The sequence below is a fragment of the Carica papaya genome, chromosome 6 (assembly GCF_054855325.1).
Source record: "Carica papaya isolate Zhongbai chromosome 6, ASM5485532v1, whole genome shotgun sequence".
Lineage (NCBI taxonomy): Eukaryota > Viridiplantae > Streptophyta > Magnoliopsida > Brassicales > Caricaceae > Carica > Carica papaya.
In genome coordinates, this window is record NC_142314.1 from 4,818,605 (window position 1) to 4,840,061 (window position 21,457).

Genomic DNA, 21,457 nt, shown 5'->3' on the forward strand with positions numbered 1-21,457 from the left:
ACAGTTTCATCTGCAAAATGCATATGAGAAATCTCTACCCCATCGGACCCCGCAACTAAACCCTTCACTATACAAAGTTCAATACCCAGTTTATTTTTTTCTAAAATAAAAAGTGTATAATTCTATTAGTATAAGCACCAAAGGAGTGCAAACCTATTTACAAAATATATTTACAAGTTAATCATCGTCTCTATTAAATCACAAAATCCTCCATTGAGTGCAGAAATTTGACCTCAAAAAAAACCTAAGATTCGAAACCATCTAACTCTAATCTTATCAAATATCCTCTTCCTTCCTATCGAACATTGTCCTATTTCTTTCTTTCCAAATAATCCAAAATATTGCCAAAGATATGAGTCCCAATTGTTTTTTCTAAATTCGTAAATATACATCACTATGTGTTATTGAGTTCTATTCAATTATATCCCAGTATGTTCTGTTTAATCTTAAATGCAGCCAAATGTTACCAAAGAACATGAACAGTACAAAAAAAAACAAGTCCATGAAAAAGCTAAATGTACCATGTCGCTGGAATACGGTGAAGAATAGGTGAAAAGGAATCTGAATGTGCACGCAGGGAATAATGCATTTTAACTGCAAACAACAGAACAAAAAGAAATGTGTGTAGAACAACCATCACCTTTGCAACTGTTGAACCAATACGCTTTTCTCTATCAGAAGCATTTTTGTCATTTCCGCGAAGAATGTAGTATTCATATTGTTCCTTAAACCTGAGAAAAACTTAATGCTTCATGCATGATACACCAACCTTAACAAATGAAAATTACAGCACAAAGAAGATAGTTACCAGTTTTTGTCACCAAGTAAACCAGGGCAACAAAAGTGGAACAAGGCCCACAGTTCCTATGTCAAATAACAAAACACGAGACAAGTAAGTATTGCTTCAAATGTCTCAAGTATCATAAGTGAAGTATAGTTATTGTTTTGAAGGATCTAAATTATAACTTCCAAATACTTTACCTTAAGATTATTCTGAATAGGTGTGCCACTTATTATTATACGATGAGCACACGGAATGTCAAGCAAACTTTTGGCCCTTTGTGTACTAGGATTTTTAATGAGATGACCCTGGAAGTATGGATGTACCAGCGGAGAAAATCATCAGTATTTATAACAAGAACATCACAACAATATCATGTTTTATTAAAAGAAATTTTCATGAATTACATGGAAGAAGAGTGTACCAAAGGCCCATCCTAATTCATTGTCCTCTTCAACAGGAAACTTAGGACTAAGCAAGAAATTGTATGTTAAAAAAGTGAAAAAAATGCATTTTGGACAAACAAAGTGCAGAATTTTTGCTAGCATAAAAAAGTTGATAAAATATAAAAGAAAATATACAAAGAATACTGAAAACAAGATATACAAAATGTCGACAGCAATAATGCAATCAAAAATATGGAAAACCACTAAAAAAACCCAGCAATACCAATGGCCTCATAACAGCCAGCAACCAATTATTTCTATATTAAAATAGAGCCATACAAGCTACTGAACTATGAGTAGCATTAGAGCACTACCTCGTCGAGAATCATATAATCCCATGCTATGCTATCCTCACCATCATCGTTGAAGTAATTCATCCCCCGCAAAGATTGACAATTATTCCGCACGATATCATAAGTTGTCACAAGAACACCTTTATTCTACAAGACAATAAATAGTAATATACATGAACCTCAGTTTGATCACATGGATAAACTGCACAAAATATCGTTTATTCTAAACCAATATAATTAAGAGATAGAACAAAATAGATGCACACCAAAATACCATAAAGAAAAGGAAATCCGTTTTTAACCACCCTTTTTTTCTTTTAAACCCCACAACAAAAAAGCCAGTTCAAAAAGGAATCTTCATGTGACAAACAATAAAAGCCCATAAAAGATACAGACTTTCTGAATCCAGTATCATTTTTTGGAAAATTCCTCAACCATTAACGACCAGTACCTTTTCAGAAATATGATGTACCCGTTAGAAAATGCCAATGACCTAGGGATTTGATTTAGTTTGATTTGCTATAATTGGTTTCTTATTTTTCCTTTTTGTAATCATCTATAACAACAACATATAACATGCATATGTTCCTTCTTAATATATAATCAATTCAATTTCTTTCTAAACTTCCACATGAAATCAGAGTTTTGGACTTTTTTTTCCTCTTCTGGCATTCATTATCGTTAATACTCTTGTTTTTTATTAAAGAAAGGAAAAACCAATACACAAACATCTATTTTTCCCTACCTCTTACTTGGAAGGAGACGACAACAAGAAGTTCACTGATTGGACCAGTTTTATCAGAGAATGGACACTTAAGCATGGCAACAAACCAACAACAAGAAAAGGTTGAGGTAGGGAAAAGTAGAGGTTTGAAAACTGTGTCAGTTTTTTCTTTCTTTAATAAATAATAAGAGCAGACCTGCTTCTGCTACGTATAACCGCATGCTAGAGTCAACCTATACTTCTCATCACCTTTTTATGTGGCCTCCATCACCAGAATCCTTGTTGGACCACTTTGTTACTGAATATTCTTGTTGTTGGATTTCTCTCTACTTCTGCCTAAGGAGACACAACATGCTATTCTAAAGAAGGCTGATGCAAATAAGGCAGGATAGAAGAACATTGATCCAATTCAACTACCTAATGGTACAATTACAAGAGCGAGGTTAAAAAAATTCAATGATGCACTAAACGGGATGATTCAAGACTTGTGGAATGATATTGACAAGATTCAAGAATGCAACAAGGAAGCATGTACCGGGATTGAGCTGAATAACATAAATCAAAAGTTGGTCACATTAACACAAGTAGAAGTTACACCAGCCCAATATGAAGTTGAACCAGTTTGCTTGGATGGATCATAACTAAGTGATTCAAGAGTCTAAACATTTGGGCCTACAACTTTCAAGAAAAAACCCAATCGAAATTCAGATTTTATCAGATAGAAAATTAACTCACGAGTTTCAGAATGAATTCTTACTTAGATACATTGGACCTAATGGTTTTTATTTATTGTATCTAGATTTTTGGTTTTTCTTCGTAAATAGAAATATTTACTTAATAATATAAATAGTTGTGACTTTTAGAAGTCTTGAAACTTATTTTGTAGAGTTGTTCCATCTATAAATAAGTAGTATTCTCTTTTGTAAAAACAGACAAGTTTATATATAAATTTGCTTAATGCAAGGTTTTTTAAAAGAGATTTTTCTCTTGCTCTGATTCTTATTTGAATCAGGGTTCTTACGAGCAAAACTAATTAATTTGTGAGTAATTTATTACAAGATTATCTTCAAGAGTAGAATTTGGATTGCAAATTTTTTTCAAAGTTCTCTTTCACGAATTGAATTGGGTCAAGAACTTGAAAAATCTGATTTATTTTTCCAAAGAGTTGCTTCCAAGCGTAAAGATATTGGGTCTCGGACTTAATATACCCTTGTTTCGTATCAAATGTGTCATAAATGACAAAAATAACATTGTCTTTTAACACCACTGGTTATACCAGAGAAGTTCTCATCAATAACAAATAAGAGAGCTACAGAATATTCATACAACATATAGACTAAATGAAAAGGGTTATCTAAAACAGTCTCAATTAATTCGAACATGTTTAAAAGAAAAATAGAAGTTCAACCATCTTCTAGACACGGACCAAAGAATATTTAAAATTTGATGTGTGGGATGAAGCGAACTGTATGATCATGTCATAGCTAAACTTAAGAAATCTTAAAGTCAGCAGCAACTACAAGTTTTTATCCACTATAAATAGATTTGAGATATCGTTCAAGAAACATATATGAAGGCTTGTGATATAGCATAAACATACGAGGTTGAAGTCAAAACTAGTAAGATAAAACAAAATAGTAAAATTGTTATCAAATATGCGAATTAACTCCATAGTCTATGACAAATTTGAAGATAGAAAATTTACTACGTAATCTGTTGTGATTCCCGAAAAAGGATCTTGTCACTGGGCAGTTTTTTAGCATTTCCGGTTCTAGAATTTGCTTTTTCTCTTTATCGCGATTTCTTATGTGATCTATTTTTGTAAAAATAGATTACAACTTATCAAAGAGAGCTGCTATTTTGGATCTCGTTAGAGAGAATTCTAATCTCATAGTTTAAAATAATATTCTAACTTATTTTTATTAATAGCAAACATACTATTTCATATAGAGATTACAATTCTTATTTAGAAATTTTAATCTAATTAGTAATTTAAATCTAATTAGTAATACTCTATTAAAATATTAAAAATCCTACATTATATAAGAATCCAGTACTAATGGAAAATTATATATTATTTAGAAATCTAATACTAATTAAAATTCTGACTATTTAGAAATCTAATACTAATTAGGATCCCAACTATTTAAGAATCTAATACTAATTAACATTTTATATTTGATTGAACATCAATCTCCTATTCTTATTGCACTTTTTATATTTACGCCATACAAATGCATCCATAACATTACTTCCCCTGGGTTTTCAAGTTTGTCCTCAAGTTTGAAATGTGGATATATCTGTTTCGTTGGTCTTTTCTTATTATCTAGTGTCACATTCAATCTCGAGGCAGAATAGTCGTTTACATTGTTGAATCGAAACAAACGATTCATCGCAGTTATTATATAACCCCTTCAGTCTCCTTTCTGTCATTTCTGCTCTCATTACTTTCTTTATAACTGGAGATAAAGCATTATCAGATTATGTCGTAATGTTGTTACTCTATAAAACCGGTACTTCTTGAATTGAATTGTTATGTTTGTTCTCAAGTTTAAAATGTGGATATATCTGTTTCGTTGGTCTTTTCTTATTATCTAGTGTCACATTCAATCTCGAGGCAGAATAGTCGTTTACATTGTTGAATCGAAACAAACGGTTCATCGCAGTTATTATACAACCCCTTCAGTCTCCTTTCTGTCATTTCTGCTCTCGTTACTTTCTTTATAACTGGAGATAAAGCATTATCAGATTATGTCGTAATGTTGTTACTCTATAAAACCGGTGTTTCTTGAATTGAATTGTTATGTTTGGTCATAAATTGAAAAAGGTTAATATAATTGGGTTTAGTCATAACCCACATAAGTTGTTTCCTTTCAAAATCTCTAGTCATGCTCATTGCGTGCACAAAAGTGGCAGGTGATTGCATCTTGACCTCTAAGTGAAGACAATTGATCAATCCTGCTATGAACAAACTTATATATTGATCAACCCGAACAAACTTGTTTACTCTAACTAGTTTTTCTTGAAACTGTCTCTGTTAGTTCTCAACCGATCTTGTCTGTTTCAAGTTTATCAGTTTGCCCAATGGGTTACTTCTGACTAGTAATCTAGATCTTATAGAACAATAGGTTTTAAATTCAGTCTAATTTAATGCAGATTGTTCAGATTCTAACTGTTGGTATCACATTTGCACATCTCCAAGCATATAAAAGGCGGCCAATCCCATCTTATCTCATTCCAGCGTGTGTTGGATGGTAAAAAAGTTCACACTGATGCAAGCATATTAGGGGATCTTCAAAGCCGTTAAATGTTGGAAAGTCTAATTTAGTGCAGTGCAGAACAACTCCTTACGTGGAGAGTTGTTTGTATTCCGCGATGACTTTCAATGTGACGCGCTTGAGGTGGCTATTCCCAGGGATGGTTACTGCTTGCTATCCTTTCTCATTCTATTTGTCTATCACAATTAAAGCCAACTAGTATCTCTTTGAATTACGAGGATAATTCTTATAACTGACTGCCCAATCGCCTTTCAATCTCTATTGTCCATGCTTTGTTTGCGGTCAGGACTTCTTGGAGCTTCAATTGTAGATCTTCTTTTGTTGCAGAGTCGTTCATTGTGTTAAATTCTGATATCAATTTGTTATGATTCCGAGATCAAGATCTTGTCACTAGGTGATTTTCTAAAATTTTTTGTTCTAGAATCTGCTTCTTTTCCTTGTTGCGATTCCTTTAGCGACCTATTTTTGTGAAAAGGAAACTGCTACTTTAGATCTCGTTTGAGAGAGCTCCAATCTCGTAATTTAAAATAATATTCTGATTTGTTTTTATTAATAACAAACATACCCTTTTATATTAAGATTACAATTCTTATTTATGAATTTTAATGTAACTAAAAATTTAATTCTAATAAAAAATATTCTACTAAAATATTGAAAATCATACACTGTTTAGAAATCTAATACTAATGAAAAATTATATATTATTTAGGAATCTAATATTAATAAGAATTCAAACTATTTAGTAATCAAATATTAATTAGCATTCCAACTATTTAAAAATCTAATATTAATTCAAATTTCATATTTAATTGAACGTCAATCTTCTATTCTTACCATATTTTTCATATTTAAGTCATACAAATGCATCTATAATATAATCTGTCCCACTTTTTGCTTAGTGGGTAAGGATGAGAAAAACAAGATAAATGAACTAATGATTGAGTTAAAAATCCTATACATGAATAAGGGTGTCTCGATTCAATCCTATTTTGATAAGAAGAGGAAGAATAGTCTGAAACTAGATTTGGCTAACAAACTCCATTTGGAAGCTATCTCCTGGGAAACAAAAAAGTAAGAGAAAAATGACCCATGGATGGAGATAAAAACACAAAGTATTTTCATTGTCTTGCCAACCACCATAGAAGAAATAATTTTGTGGATGAGGTCTTTATCAATGATAATAGGATTGAGGGGAACAATGCTATAAGAGAAAGTGTCAACTCCTGTCCCACTTTTTACAAGTGCATGTACACAATGAAGTACAAGTTAGATAACTTCCTAAAGAGATACAAGTCTTAACTCGTGGTAAAAGGATATATACAAACCTACTCTTTTCGACTATCATAAGACATTTGCTCCACTAGCCTAAATGAATACAGTAAGAATTTTGTTGCCTTTAGCAGCTATTTCTTATTGGTATTTAGAGTAGTTTAATATGAAAAATATTTTCCTAGATAGCAATTTGGAGGAAGAGATATTTATGGATATTCTTCTGAGCTTCAAGGAAGAACTAAGAGAATAAAGTTTGCAAACTAAAGAACAATGAGTCTAAGGCAATCACCACATACTTGGTTTAGAAGATTTGTCGAAGTAATTTTTGTCATTATATACAAAAAAGATCATACACTCTTTATAAAGCAGTCAAATTCAAGGGGAGCAACGACACTTTTCATTTATGTTGATAATATAATGATAAAAAACAATAAGAAATAGAAAGAACTCTTAAAAAGATGTCTATCTCTCAAGTATTTTCTAAGAACTGAAGTAACTCATTTTAGGGAAGGCATCTTTACTTTACAACAAAAATATGTGATTAATCTCAATAGCGAAGTAGAAAAGTTTAGGTAGACATATGTGTCTTCATACTACCGAGCAAAATAAAAAACCGAGAGAAGCAAGTGAAGATTTAGGTGGACAGACACATGTACCAAGACTAGTAGGAAAGTTTCTATATTCTGCTCATATAAAGCCAATTACATATACCATAAACATATTCGCCAATTTATGCACAGCTCGAGAAAGGTTCACCTTCATACCATCTAAAAAATATGTTATTAACTAAAGGATCCTTTTAAATAAATTATTTTCAAAAAGAACACTGCATTAATGCCTCAAGCTTACACCAATGCAGATTGTGTAGGTTCACCAGTTGATAGATGGTCTACTTCAAGTAATAAAATTTTCTTTGGAGACAATCTTTAAACATATAAGAGGAAGAAGTAAAATGGGCTTGCTAGATCGAGCATTAAGGCGTAACGATATAGGGGATATATGAATTATCGTAACTTTAAATAATTTTGAAAGATTTAAGAATCAAATACAAAGAACCTATAAGAGTATTATAACATTTCTTATTTCAAAAAAAGATTATATTAATATTTCTCACAATATTATATAATATGACAAAACAAATCACATTGAAATAGATAGACAAATCAAGGATAAATGAGATAGTGAACTAATTTGCTCTCCGTACATATCAATTAATGATTAACTTGCAGATATACTAACAAAAGGTTAGCTCGATGTTCCAAAAAACTTATCTCCAAGTTGAGAATGAAATATGCATATTACCAATTTAAGCAAGAGTGTTGGAAAGTCCCTCAATCTTAAGTGGCTAATGTTACTTCTCCTACCTTCCAAGAAACATGGGATATCGGTTCCACTCATATGGGATTTTATCTGCTTTATTGCAATTAGTTTCCTATTTCCTAGGGCCTTTTAGTAAGATCAATCTGTAACATATACATATAACCATGCATGTGCTCCTTCTTAGCACATAATTAATTTAGATAAACATGGATAACTTAGATAAACATGTTTTGCATTAATTACACAAGTTCCTCCCAGTTATAAAATCATTTTCAACTAAAAACATTTATGCTTTCCACCTCATCTATTTATATATATACATTCACTTTTATAATACAATGAGCAATGACAATGCAATGATCGAAATAAGAGGATTTCAAACCTGCATTACATATTGGAGCTCATATTCCCGTGTCTTGGCACAAGTACCAAAATATCTGCACAGAAAGCACAAAATATAACCATTAAGTATCAAGAGATATATTACTTAGTGATACAAAGTATATCAGCATGTCATTACGAATATATATTCATTAATAAAATAGTCTCACTCTTTGGTCTTCTCAGATAGGCCCACAACTGATAATTCTTTTATCCAATGAGGAAGCAGTGTTTTGGGGGCAACAACCAATGCCCTTCTAATCAACCTGGAATGAAACAAACCAGCAAGAAAGCCACAAATCTGCAAGAAGATTTTTTATCTTATAACTGATATTACAAGCTAAAACATATCAACTTGTTAACAGAATTGTTGCAAGTTTACTTACCTGCATTGTTTTTCCCAACCCCATGTCATCACCTAAAATCCCTCCCTTTCCTAGACAATGCAAAGACCAAAGCCACCTTAACCCCTCACATTGATGTGGGTACAACATCTTTGCAATTTTCCCAGGTAAGACGTAAGTTGATCTTTGGCCATCCAAAATAATGGATTCTTCATCCCGGAGTGCACTCTCTTCTACGCAATCATCGAGTGTATCTCTTCCAAAAGGGTGATTGCGTCCCATGAACTTATCTTTATACCCCCTTGCTTCATCAGTAATAACATCAGACACTGTGGATCGTCCAACATATTGTAATCTTTCATGCGACTCTTTTGGTTCTCTTTTCTTTGGTTTTTGACCAATTTTTTTAGTTTTTTCTTCTCTATGCATAGAAGCAACGGCCTTGGGTTTTAACTGTACATCAACATTCTCTTGTTCCTCATCATCAACAATATTGTATTCAAAAGACTGCCTCACATATGCCAATTCGTCATTGAACATTCCAACTTCACTTTTCCTTTCACTTACACCATTGTTCTTTTTCTCTTCCGCTCTCTCACTCTTGGACTCCCTCCATAAGTTTTGGTCATCCTCGTGCTCATCCACCACATTCTCAACTACATCTTCAACATTCCTAGTCATGGCCAGAGAGATATCAGATGGATTAGATGTGACAGAAAATAGAGATCCAGCAATTACATCTTTGTGCAAATCAACCTCCTCCTTCAGAGTGACATCTTTCACCAAGCCCGAAAAACCACCAACTAAATCACGTTTTTCAGGGCCTTTCTTTTTCTCAATTGATAAAAGGTGAAGCTTTGAGCTTAAATCATCTAAAATATCTCTAATTTCATTCCCACCCCTTGCATTGTCACTCTCCTTCACATTTTTAGGTTGTGATAACGGTGAATCAAGATCAGTAATTCCAGAAACTTCTGGTTCACCAGCAACCACATTGCTGTGAGTATCATTGCTGTCTCGATATGAGACTTTGCAGAGTCGCCGCTTGCCTTCTATCTTGACCTTGTCCGGCTTTGCTTCTTCTTTAACTGGTTCAAACATCAAGTCATGCAAAGCAACAGAAAAATTTTACATATGCATGTTCGAAGTGTAGTTTTGTCCAATAATTACGTAAATATTAAAGCTTTAAATGAATTCATATATACATAAGACAGAAAGCAGAACCAATAAGAAAATCAAGATAAGCCACTCTTTCTGCACGTAAAAAGCAAACTCAATAGCGCAAATAGAACTATAAACGGTGATAGACATCATTTGACAAAATATAGAAATACAAGGACGTATTTGTCTGCAAAAGCGTACGTGTAAACACAGACAATCCATTTGATCAAGAACACAAATGGGCAGAGACCAAAAAAGATGTAGGCATAAACACAGAGAACCAAAAAAAAAAAACAAAAAAGAAAAACAGACAAGCCGATAGAAACAATTAAAATTTTGAATCCAAAAACAAAGAAATCGATTAGTGAAAAAATTCAGGCTCCTAATGGGTAGAACACGGGTAGTCGGGTCCAACCCGTACATTCAGGAGAAAAATTTTGAATCAAACCCTAAAAGGTTGAGCAAAAGTGGGTACCAGTAGGAGGAGAATCGAAAGCAGTGATTCCAGAGAACAGGGGAATACTATCATCCTCTTCGACGTTTTCTTTGGAAAAATCTTTGCAGAGAGGACGACGTCCCTCCATTTTGGCCATCGAGGGCTTCACCTCCTCCTCTTTCTCTGTACAAGAGTACAAAAATTTTGAAAAGAAACAGTGAATTGTCAGTACAATTAACATGCCCCATTATTTTGAATTAGAAAATGAAAAGAGAAGAGGGAAGAAAGTACGAGCTGCGGAGGCCTTAGGAGGAGCAGAGAGGTCTTGAAGAAAGCGATAGTGGCTGTCGTTTAGGCTTATGGGTCGCCTGCTACTGCTCTTGTCTGCCATTATTGGGGTTTCAAGAAATGGGTAGACCTCGATTGGGTATTTATGGTGCTTCGTCCCGCTCGTTGAGAAATTTAAATTCAAAGTGGTACTTACTCAACGGTTATTTTTAAAAAGTGAGTTTCTTGCCTGATTATCTAAACTCCATAGATTTCATTTAGTTGCAGATTTAAAATCATTCTGTGCATAATTTAATTGCACTGGATTATTATTGGCATCTGATGCTCCATTAAACTGATTAAAATAGAACATAAAAAAGATTAAGCAACTTAATACTATCAAATTTGTTTAATTGATTAAAAGGATCTAAAAAATTTAAGTATTTGATACATTTAACCTTGTTTAATTTATCAAGCATATAAAATCAATCATGATTCATTGAGCAATATTTTCCGCGTTATAAAATATATAATATTATAATTTTTTGAAAAATATATATAAATAAAAAATAATAAATATGTAACAACCAACATTTAATTATTTTTATTTTTATTTAATTATTATTATTTTTAATTGAAAACAATTTTAGAAAAAATGAGTAAAAATTTAAGTTTTTAGAGTATTTTTGAAAAAAAAAATCAGAAACCGGAGGTCAAAACGCAATTTAAAAAAGTTACGCCACGTCAGCTGCCCGGTTAACAACCTCGACCAATCAGGAAGCGCTAGGTGGCAGAGACGCTAACGCAGGAAGTCACATGGGCGATCCGTGTGCGCGCGATCGAATGGGTGAGATCTGTTCCCACACGTACAGACAGTCCAGATCGAAAACGCGCACGGACAGCCCAGATTGCATCGTGTACGGACGGCCCAAATTGAATTGCGCACGGATGGTCCAGATTCACTCCCTATTTAATCGCAATCGGACGGTTCAGATTAAAAGTGATGGACAGCCCATATCAAAAGCGCATGTATATAAATAACCTCATCCGTACCAAAACTCTAACCCTAGCCGCCAGAGTCCCTCGCCGGAAAAGACAGCCCAGCCGCCGGGGAGCCGGCCACTGTCACCCGCCGCTGTACCGCAGCAATTTTCGACTGCCAAACGAGGTAAAAAAATTTCCTCTTGCACGAAATTCAATTTTAAACCCACCAATTGCCAAATCGGAGTGAAAGAACTGGCTGAATGGCTGGAAAACGCCGCTGGGTGTTTCGAAAAATGCCTCCGATGAGGCTCTTTCCGATTCTCGTTCGATGTAATTTTTTCACCGTTGTGACCACCGTTTCCTTCTCTACAGGTTGACCGAAATAAAACACCCAACCACAACGTGAGCCGGAGGAGCCGCCGCACCAGAGAGCCCCATCGCCGGTGAATTTGGATTTTCTACGTTTTTTCGGCCCACCGAGGGCTCTAAGTGTGTTTTCTCACAGGAATCGCTGTAAGTTCGGCTGAATTTGGCCGAAAATAATCAACTCAAGGCAGATCGCTGCTGCTTGCGGCGGCGCCGTCGCCGGAGCACGGCGGAGCCGCCATGCCAGAATTTCGAAATTGGTCGAGTAAGCCCTGGGTCTGATTTTTGGGTTTATTGGGAACACTTGTAGGTACTGTAAGCGCGTTTCAGTTCCCGAAGAAAAATTCAATGAATCTAGGGACCGCCCGTAGGCGTAGTAACCATCTAGTTTTCGGGGTCGAATCAAGTAAGAACCCCTCACCCTATTTTTCATCATAGATGTAAAGTTTGAATAAATAATAATACGGTTCTTTGTACAAGTTAGATAAATATACATAATTAATTACATATTGCTAATGGAGCTCGAAATCGGACATTGTTTTCTATTTATTCCTGTTGATTTATTTTACAGTTTAAATGCATGATGATATCTGGTTTATTTATTCTATGGTTTTAAATGTATGTATTACTGTATTACTTGACCACTGTGTGATTTTGGAAGTTAAGATATGATTGCATTACCGGGTGCATGTTCATTGTTTATGTGATTGTATTTGATTTGGTAACGGAGACTAAGGGAAAACAGGAAATGGATGTGATCTAATAAATATATAAGGTGACAGCCTCACTAGATATCCTGGGAGATGGTAGACGGAGCAGGTTCATAAAGAACCCTACCGTGAACGTTGTCTTATACCGGACAGGGTACGGAGACTTGGTCATTTGGCGCTCATACCGGACGGAGTATGAGGACGCCCCACTTCGCCCTCATACTGGACGGGGTATTGAGGTTTAATATATTGATGCTCATACCGGACGGTGTATGGGGTCGGCATGTAATTAAGACTATTTAAGGGAAATGGTTCATGTGTAGCGGGGACACCTCTATGGATCCCCATGGATACTAGTAAGCTGGTGAAATGAGAAACGGTGATGATTACTTATTGTTAATGAATACGAATTTATAATATGTTCTATGCTACTGATTATGCATGAAATTGTGATCCGTATGATGTTATTGCTTCTATAAATTATTTTCATAAATTTTCCAGTTGTAAGAAAAATGGTAAATAGTTTTATTTTAAATAAATGTATTAGTTTAAATCTACTGCTCTATTGGTTGTTTTGATTTTCTACCAACTTTTGCTTCTGTGACAGTAATATAGTGTGATGTTTTTACTGGATTAGTGTAGCTCACCCCTTATTTAACCATTTCAGATCAGGAGGACCCGGTTCTCGAGCTCGATCCTCAAGAAGACTACGAGTAGATGCTAGATACTTTATAGTTTCCTTTATTTTTTTTTATTTTTCGTATTTCTTTCAGAGAATTTGTTCCGTGATATTTGTTAGTACTTTTGAGTTACTGTGTAAGGGATGTTAATCTTAACTTTTATTTCACTTCCGCACTTAAATTATTATATGCATTTCTTTTTAAATTTATGAGGTCGTTACAAAATATACATGACATGATAAACGAAAATATAAAATGAGATAATATTGTTAAATACCAAAAAAATATTTGATAACTAAATTATTTTTTAATTTTATTTCAACGACAATCAATTATAAAACTTAGTTATAAAAATTTAATCAATAAACATTTATTAACAAATATCATTATTAATATTGCAAAAAAAAAAGATTAATATTTTGTCAAATTCTCAACTTTTTTAAGTATTATATTACATAAAGATAATCAAGTCAAGTTAAGATTATTTACATAGTTTGAAGCATGTGGAAACATTTTATTCTATGGTTATTTTATTAATTGCTAGATATTTTTTATATTGCAAATAAATACATAATTCCTATTAAAATTAAATGATTAATAATATTATAATTAAATAAAAATTCAAAAAATATTATGATTTTTTAAAACGAAGTAACTATTTAAATTTTTCAACTGATTTATTGTCTAACCCCATAATATTTTAAAATTTGTATTTAAAAGATATTTTCATTATATTTTATTATAATTATAAGGTGGCTAACTAGTAATTCATATTAAATAATACAAATTTATTTATATTTTTCTCTAAAAATATGAAGGTGTTTCTTTTTACAAACACATACAATAAAAGATGATGTGTAAATATATAGTCCATGCAATCTGTTTAGATTTCAAAACAAAATCAACCATATTAATTTGATCAAGAATTACACAGCACAAAGCTAGCATCAAATATTGGTGTATATCCCATCACTACCCCATATTACCCTTCATCAATATAAACCAAACACTAATTTTTATCCTTTCCTCTCTCTCTCTCTCTCTCACAAAAAAAAAGTTTGAATTTTTCCAACCTCTGAGAAATCCCACCATTTTGTTCTCTTCTCTTCTCTTGCAGCGCTCTTCAACTAAATTTCTCATATGAAAAAATATCTCTCTACTTTCAATATCATGGCTATGAATGTTAATAGCAAATTAGATCGAGTTATTTAATCGGTCATGTACAAAATGGATGATGTTCATGAAAAGGTGGAGATCTAATTGTTTGATTTTTTTTTTTTTGAAATTTATTTAGCACCAAATGCCTGTACCAGATCCAAGAACCGGGCAGGCATTCGTATGGCTAATCAGTTGTTTTTTATTTATCTCTATAATTTTTGGGGGAGGTTGCCTCATATCTTACATGTTCCTCCCTAGACCACCCTTATGGCTCCCTTATATTGGCGTTTTCCTTGTTTGTCTTCCTTGGTTGTTTTGGGTTCTTACTTTCGTATACCGAATTCTTTCGCGTACTTTTGGCTTCCGAATGATTCTTGGTTGTGGCGGCGGTGGTGGAAGCAATCGAGATATAGGAGGAGGTGGTGGTGGTGGTAGCATGTCGAATATGACATCCACCGATCATATTTTAACAAGTGGCATGGCGACTGCTGCAACATCTGATCATGAGCCTGATCATGAAGATAACTCTTCAGCAATGACACCAAGACGAGTTCAATTTGGAGAAGCTGTGGTGGTAGGGGAACAAAGTGGTGGAGATGGAAGCTTTGATGGAAAAATTAATAGAAAGAAGAGTAACAGTTCATCTTCTTCAAGTAATTCTAGCGTAACTTCACATGAGAGCGAGGTGCCTTTAACAATTTCTATGGTTGCTTGATTGGTTTGGCATAAGGATTATCATATCTCATGCAAATCTCAACATTTCATTACATTACTTGATGAGGACGATTGGTATGATATTCACCATTTTTATTGGACCACCTTAATTTTTTTTTTCCTAACAAAATTCAAGGGGTGCATTGTCATTATTTCCGATAATTATTAGATATTCTATAAATATAAATGAGTTGAAGATTTTATAAATATAATTAATTCATTTCAAATATTTTTCAATGAAAGTTGAAAGTTTACAAATCATATTTATAAAAACTATCAACTCATTTATATTTATAAAATACTTAATAATTTTTCGATGTCTCAGCCATCTTCTAAAGCACGTGATAATGGTAAACACTGGATTCCTCCTCATGATCAACCATATGCATGCATGCATGGTTTTGATCAGATCCAATTCACCATATCAAATCTTTTAGCCTATAGGAGATCTCATTTTTTAAGCAGTTTACGATCAGGAACCTAGCTAGCTAGTAAGTACACTATAGGTATATATCCATTTGGCAGCCATGCATGTACATTTATTTGCTGCTGCATCTAGATCTATAGATAACATATACATATATATATATATATATATAGAATTATAGGCTTAATCAATCTCCCCCAGCATGAACCATCTTTGAGAAGGTCAAGAAAATAGCCTCCTAGATTGTAATCTTTCTTCTGCAGCCACAGAGCAGCCACTTTAATTTTGTTTTATATATATATATATATATATATATATATATATATATAGAATTTCTGTGTCTTAAGTTTTTGGTGTAGTATTTTTAATTTATACAATGTTAGAAACGAAAATTTTCAATTAATTAGTGCAGTAAACATATTATATACGATCGATATATATCAAATTCTTGTTCTAGTTTTGTTTTTTTAAGGTTAATTTTGGCTGGATTATTTAGCAGAGTTTGTTCATCATTTTTGTTGTAATCAAATGGCTAATTAGTTTGCTTATTTAAAAAAAAAAGCAAAATAGAATTATTAATAAAATCTTAAAACTATATGAAGAACCAAACAATTTGAGAATCCAAGAAAACACCATAAATTAAGCTGAAGACTAAATTAACAGTACTAGAATGAAATACCCTTAAGAAAACTTACAGAAAATATTTGAAAAAGAAATAACCTAAAAACCAGATATTCAATATGTCAAGCTAACATTAATTGTTCCCTAACCCAAGACCAATGTCTACAAAAAAAAAAAAAACACAAAATTAAAGTACTAATAATAGCAATTAAAATATAACCTTCTTAAAAAATGAGGTTGAAAAGATATATTTTTTTTTCTTTGATACTTTATTTAACCCCGAGTGTTTTTTTAAAAAAATTTACTATAAACAAATTTCATTCTCTCATATATAATCTATAGAATAATCTCTTCATCAATCTCTATACGTAAAATATATTTAATATTTAACATCTAAAATGATGAGTTTATTGACAAGTTGTATCTTATATTTAAATAAATTATTTAATCTCCCGAGATTTTTTTGATATTTTTGTGTATTATCTATTTTACTCCATAACCAAACATTTCATTATTTTCACAAAGCATTTATTTACTCCTTTGGAACTTCCACTAATATAGGAAATAGATTTCAATCACTTCTATTAACTATTCCTTTAAAACTTCCATTCATATACCGAATAGATTTCAATTACTTTTTACCAAATTGGGTAACTATTCATTCTTAGGATCACAATTAGACATGAATTATTTACGACTTGGAAAAAACTTAACATTGAGAGAGAACGATCACATTCTTAGTAAGTTAGCAAAATTTAGATCAACATTCTATAGGCGTCTTAATCGCTTGTTATTATTATCATCGTATCAAAAAGAAAAGAAAAACTCACCCTCTTGATTATTTCTGATGTTCAAAATTCAAAGCCAAACCCAATTTTCACTCCATACAAACTAAAGACTCAGTCCTCTTTAACCCTGTTTAGCCCAAAACCATTAAAGAAACATGCTCCTAATGAAACCCAACCCAAATCATTTAAACCCAGTTCAGCCTTTTATGAACTCAATCAAAATAAATCTTAAACACAGCCCAATTTAAGCCCGATCTACAATCCAACCCGTCTAGCCAATACAGTCCATGCCCAAACGACATCGTTTTCTCCGTTTCTTTATTCTTATTGTAGCCGAAAGTGGCCAAACCACGAGAGAGACAGAGAGCTGCAGAAACGTACTCAGCTCATGCCAAACGACACCGTTGTTAGATTGTTCTATTGGCAAGGGCAGACTCCACTCTGTAATGAAGTGCTTGGAGCTTCTCTGGCTATGCTTTCCAGCAAAATTTGACAGAAGGGAAACCCTCGAGCATTTTCTGACATTCACCTTGCGTAAAATACAATATTCTCGATTATAGAAATAGAATGCCATCGGGATTATCATGAGGGCACTGAGGGGACTTTCTTTCGCGTTACTCTGAAGAACAGTTGAACAGAAGGAGCTTCGGGTTTTTCTGGTTAGATTCAAATTCTAATTGATCTGGTAAAAGGAATCATCCATGGCAAATGGGTTTCTCTTTTGGGTTTTGCTTACACCTTTGATACCGTTAGTTTTGAGCTTCTTTTCACGTATAATCGTTGCGAGAAAGAACAGGAAAAGAGCAGTTGGCTTTTTCCATCCTTACACTAATGATGGTGGTGGTGGAGAGAGAGTTTTATGGTGTGCCGTCAAAGCCATCCAAGAAGAGAATCCCGACCTTGACTGCGTTGTCTACACAGGCGATCATGATGCTACTCCTAGTAGTTTGACGAGTCGTGCCGTAGATCGTTTTGGGGTCAAGCTCCTTTTCCCTCCTAAGGTACCACTTTATGCAATACACAAAAGATTGCTTTATAACCAGATGAAATCGAACATGATTGCGATTAAAGTAATAATAAGCTGATTCCTGCGAGTTATTTTAATTTTTTTATGTGTTATGCTACGACTATTTATGTTCTCGTTAATAACTCTGTTGTAATCGATGAGTTTGATTTAGATGTGCTATGACCATTTGTTTTTCTTCTAAATGTTTGTTAATTATTTTTGAATTCCTGTAATTCCCAGGTGGTTCATCTGTACAGAAGGAAATGGATTGAAGAGACTACTTATCCTCACTTCACTATGATTGGGCAAAGTTTTGGTTCAATCTATCTTTCGTGGGAAGCATTATGCAAGTTTAATCCTTTATATTATTTTGACACTTCTGGATATGCGTTTACATATCCTCTTGCTCGATTATTTGGATGCAAGGTCATTTGCTATGCCCATTATCCTACAATCAGTTTAGATATGATATCTCGTGTACGTGAAAGGAGCTCTATGTATAATAATAATGCCTTCATCACTCAGAGGTCTGACATCTCTGTTTCAAATCACATTCTCTCTTTTTGGTGTATACTTCCATATTCAATGCTGCATTAAAATGTGAAGATAGGGATGTTTTACTGATGTAAGAGTTAACAATTAAACAAGTTGGGTGGAGAATCGGAAATGGTTAACCATGTTTTTACATGGATTTTGTGCATAATTTACTAGTTTTGAAGTTTAAATTATCTTCTTTTGGATAAAATACTTAAAGCAACTTGCCATCAGGTTCAATTCTGTTCAAGTTATCCATATCTACAGACCATGTGTCGAGGGTCTTTTTTTTCTAATTGAAATATGTGTTGGATGCTTACTTGTGATACCAACTATTTTTATGCTACTTCTACCTTGTGTCTGCTCACCCTTCTGAGGGCACTCATGGGCATAGATGATATTTGTTATTTAGAGCAACCTTAAGATTCTAACTAGGCCCTGTTGATTGGTCTGTTTATTCTGAACTATCACTAGTTCCTCTGGATTTCTTCCATGATGTACACATGCTTGTTCTGTTGACTATGCAACTTTTTTGTGCTTGTGCTCATTGTCTGACATTCTTGTTTCATGTGGCAGCAAATGGTTATCCCACAGCAAAATAATCTATTACAGAATTTTTAGCTGGATGTATGGGGCTGTTGGCTCCTGTGCACATCTTGCGATGGTTAACTCTTCATGGACTAAGTCCCATATTGAGAAGCTTTGGAGAATCCTTGACCAAATTAAGCGAGTCTATCCTCCCTGTGATACTTCAGGACTTCAGGTTAATAATTCAGCTAACTTAATAGTTTCTGCTTTTTTTTTTTCAAATTAATGGAGCTATGTTCGGTGGTATATGTTTGAGAAGAATGTTGTTGTAATACTGTGCACATATGCATATGCGTACATATTTATTTTATTTTTATTAGAAAGAGTTCTGATCTTTTTTGTTTTATATTTTCCTTTTTAATAACTCGTACACCTTTTCTGTCTACTAAGATTTTAGGACTAGACATCTATGCATTTGCTAACAATTTGAAATATAAATAGGTACTTCCTCTTGAAAGGCCAGTGGATACTCCAAAAATAATATCTGTTGCTCAATTTCGTCCAGAGAAGGTGTGCATCCGTCTATAAAAGTAAAATGAGAAATAGTTGTAATTTTCTTTAGAAGTTGATTCTTGTATGTCAGGCCCATATGCTTCAGCTTGAGGCTTTTTCAGTTGTCATCAGTAAGTTAGGTGAAGACTTTCCCAGACCCAAGCTCCAGTTTGTTGGTAGTTGTCGAAATAAATCAGATGAAGAAAGATTGCAGAAGTTGAAAGACAAGGCAGTTGAACTGAAGGTGGCTGGGGATGTGGAATTCTTTAAGAACGTGATGTACAGGTTTGTGCTTGCCATCTAAATTTTTTTTTATTATGAGCCATTTAATTACTTTGAGCTCCATGGATTTGTATCTGAAAATATACTGACTAATATTGGTATTTAAATGGTAAATGGTCATGCTGGTTATCGTGTTGGTAAATTTTTGCCAGTAACTGCTGGTAGGGTGAAACTGTTACATTTCCCAAAAATTTAATAATCCAAATTCTAAAAATACACTAGACTATATAAGTCCCATTTGTTCCTTGCTAAAAGTGCCCTTTCATTTTCATACCACACTTTTTTCAGTTACAACTGATCTTTCTAAGTTTGTGTGGTACAGTAGATTACTAATTGGCTGCTTTAGGTTTCTCTTCAATTTTTGAGGTTACAACCATGTTAATTAGCTGTATATCCTTTTAATTTAGAGAGCAGGGACTTGATTTCTTTCCTAATTTAACTGTGAAAAGTTCTCATTATTTGCAGTGACCTGGTGAGGTTATTGGGAGGTGCTGTTGCTGGAATCCACTCAATGATAGATGAGCACTTCGGCATTTGTGTTGTTGAGTATATGGCTGCTGGTGCCATCCCAATTGGTGTGCATATTGAATTAATTTGTTTAATATCTTTGCATTATTATGCCTTTTATTTAGCACTTGTTTTGCTTATATATTGCTCAACTTTGTTGTCAGCTCATAACTCTGCCGGCCCAAAAATGGATATCGTTTTAGAAGAAGATGGAGAACAAACTGGGTTTCTTGCTCAGACTGTGGAAGAATATGCAGATGCCATCCTACAAATCATAAGGTTGCCTGAAACAAAGCGACTTAAAATGGCTGATGCTGCAAGGAGACGAGCTGCCAAATTTTCGGAGCAAAGATTTTTCAAAGATTTCAAAGATGCTGTCAGACCAGTCTTCTCCCATGGTTCCAGACGCTGAGAAGGCCATAGTTGTACCAACATATTCTAACTTAGAGCAGAGGATATATATTTTTTTGAAATACAGAGCAGAGGACAATTAAATTTGATTTTCTTTTCTTCTTTCTTATCTCTACTGTAACTGAAAATGTTGACAAAGAATTTCAATAACAAGTTCAGCTCCTTGAGGTAACCCTTTTTTCTTAGGTTTATTATCTGAGTAAACCTTAGTTAAAAATCTATGCATTATGTACCAGGGATATTACATACTCTCTTCTTGACGTCCAACATAAAAACACCACTTCAGCCGCTACCTTTGCATAAGAATTAATGGTGTGGTGTTAATGAGGTTCTATAAGACATCAAAATTTCCATCATGTGAGGGGACAACTGGAATATTTTAAAGAACAAAATAGATGACAAAGTTTGTGAAGAAAAATGTATGGCAACATTTTCAATTACCGAGTATTTTGGTCTTTACGGTTAACATACAGCTTTTTGAAAATT

At 33.6% G+C, this 21,457-nt stretch overlaps 3 protein-coding genes across 3 annotated transcripts in view; 2 read left to right on the forward strand and 1 right to left on the reverse strand.

Moving 5' to 3' along the window:
• CHR24 (chromatin remodeling 24) overlaps positions 1-10,941 on the reverse strand; it is a 30,643-nt gene extending 19,702 nt beyond the window's left edge. Inside the window, exons 1-9 of the mRNA XM_088221907.1 lie at positions 10,728-10,941; positions 10,476-10,619; positions 8,882-9,927; positions 8,666-8,796; positions 8,497-8,551; positions 1,542-1,667; positions 982-1,089; positions 809-864; positions 641-731 (exon numbers count right to left, since the gene is read on the reverse strand). Of these exons, the coding sequence (XP_088078033.1) occupies positions 641-731; positions 809-864; positions 982-1,089; positions 1,542-1,667; positions 8,497-8,551; positions 8,666-8,796; positions 8,882-9,927; positions 10,476-10,619; positions 10,728-10,827 (1,857 nt within the window). The 5' untranslated portion in view covers positions 10,828-10,941. The remainder of the gene's footprint in view (positions 1-640; positions 732-808; positions 865-981; positions 1,090-1,541; positions 1,668-8,496; positions 8,552-8,665; positions 8,797-8,881; positions 9,928-10,475; positions 10,620-10,727) is intronic.
• Positions 10,942-14,408: 3,467 nt separating this feature from the next.
• Positions 14,409-16,219, forward strand: LOC110810735 (Putative membrane lipoprotein). Its single transcript, XM_022037005.2, has one exon. It carries the CDS (start codon positions 14,744-14,746, stop codon positions 15,314-15,316), a length of 573 nt encoding a protein of 190 aa, XP_021892697.1. The 5' UTR covers positions 14,409-14,743; the 3' UTR covers positions 15,317-16,219.
• Positions 16,220-17,499: 1,280 nt separating this feature from the next.
• On the forward strand, positions 17,500-21,143 carry LEW3 (UDP-Glycosyltransferase superfamily protein). Its single transcript, XM_022037018.2, has 7 exons — positions 17,500-18,152; positions 18,398-18,684; positions 19,268-19,454; positions 19,721-19,789; positions 19,863-20,056; positions 20,519-20,628; positions 20,725-21,143. The coding sequence occupies exons 1-7, from the start codon at positions 17,853-17,855 to the stop codon at positions 20,970-20,972; spliced, it is 1,395 nt and encodes a 464-aa protein (XP_021892710.2). The 5' UTR covers positions 17,500-17,852; the 3' UTR covers positions 20,973-21,143.
• The last annotated feature ends 314 nt before the right edge of the window (positions 21,144-21,457 follow it).

Coding starts and splice junctions, on each gene's coding strand:
- LOC110810735 (XM_022037005.2), top strand. CDS start 14,744: ATGCCTGTACCAGATCCAAGAACCGGGCAGGCATTCGTATGGCTAATC.
- LEW3 (XM_022037018.2), top strand. CDS start 17,853: ATGGCAAATGGGTTTCTCTTTTGGGTTTTGCTTACACCTTTGATACCG. Junction 19,790..19,862: donor CTCAATTTCGTCCAGAGAAG/GTGTGCATCCGT, acceptor CTTGTATGTCAG/GCCCATATGCTTCAGCTTGA. Junction 20,057..20,518: donor TTTAAGAACGTGATGTACAG/GTTTGTGCTTGC, acceptor CATTATTTGCAG/TGACCTGGTGAGGTTATTGG.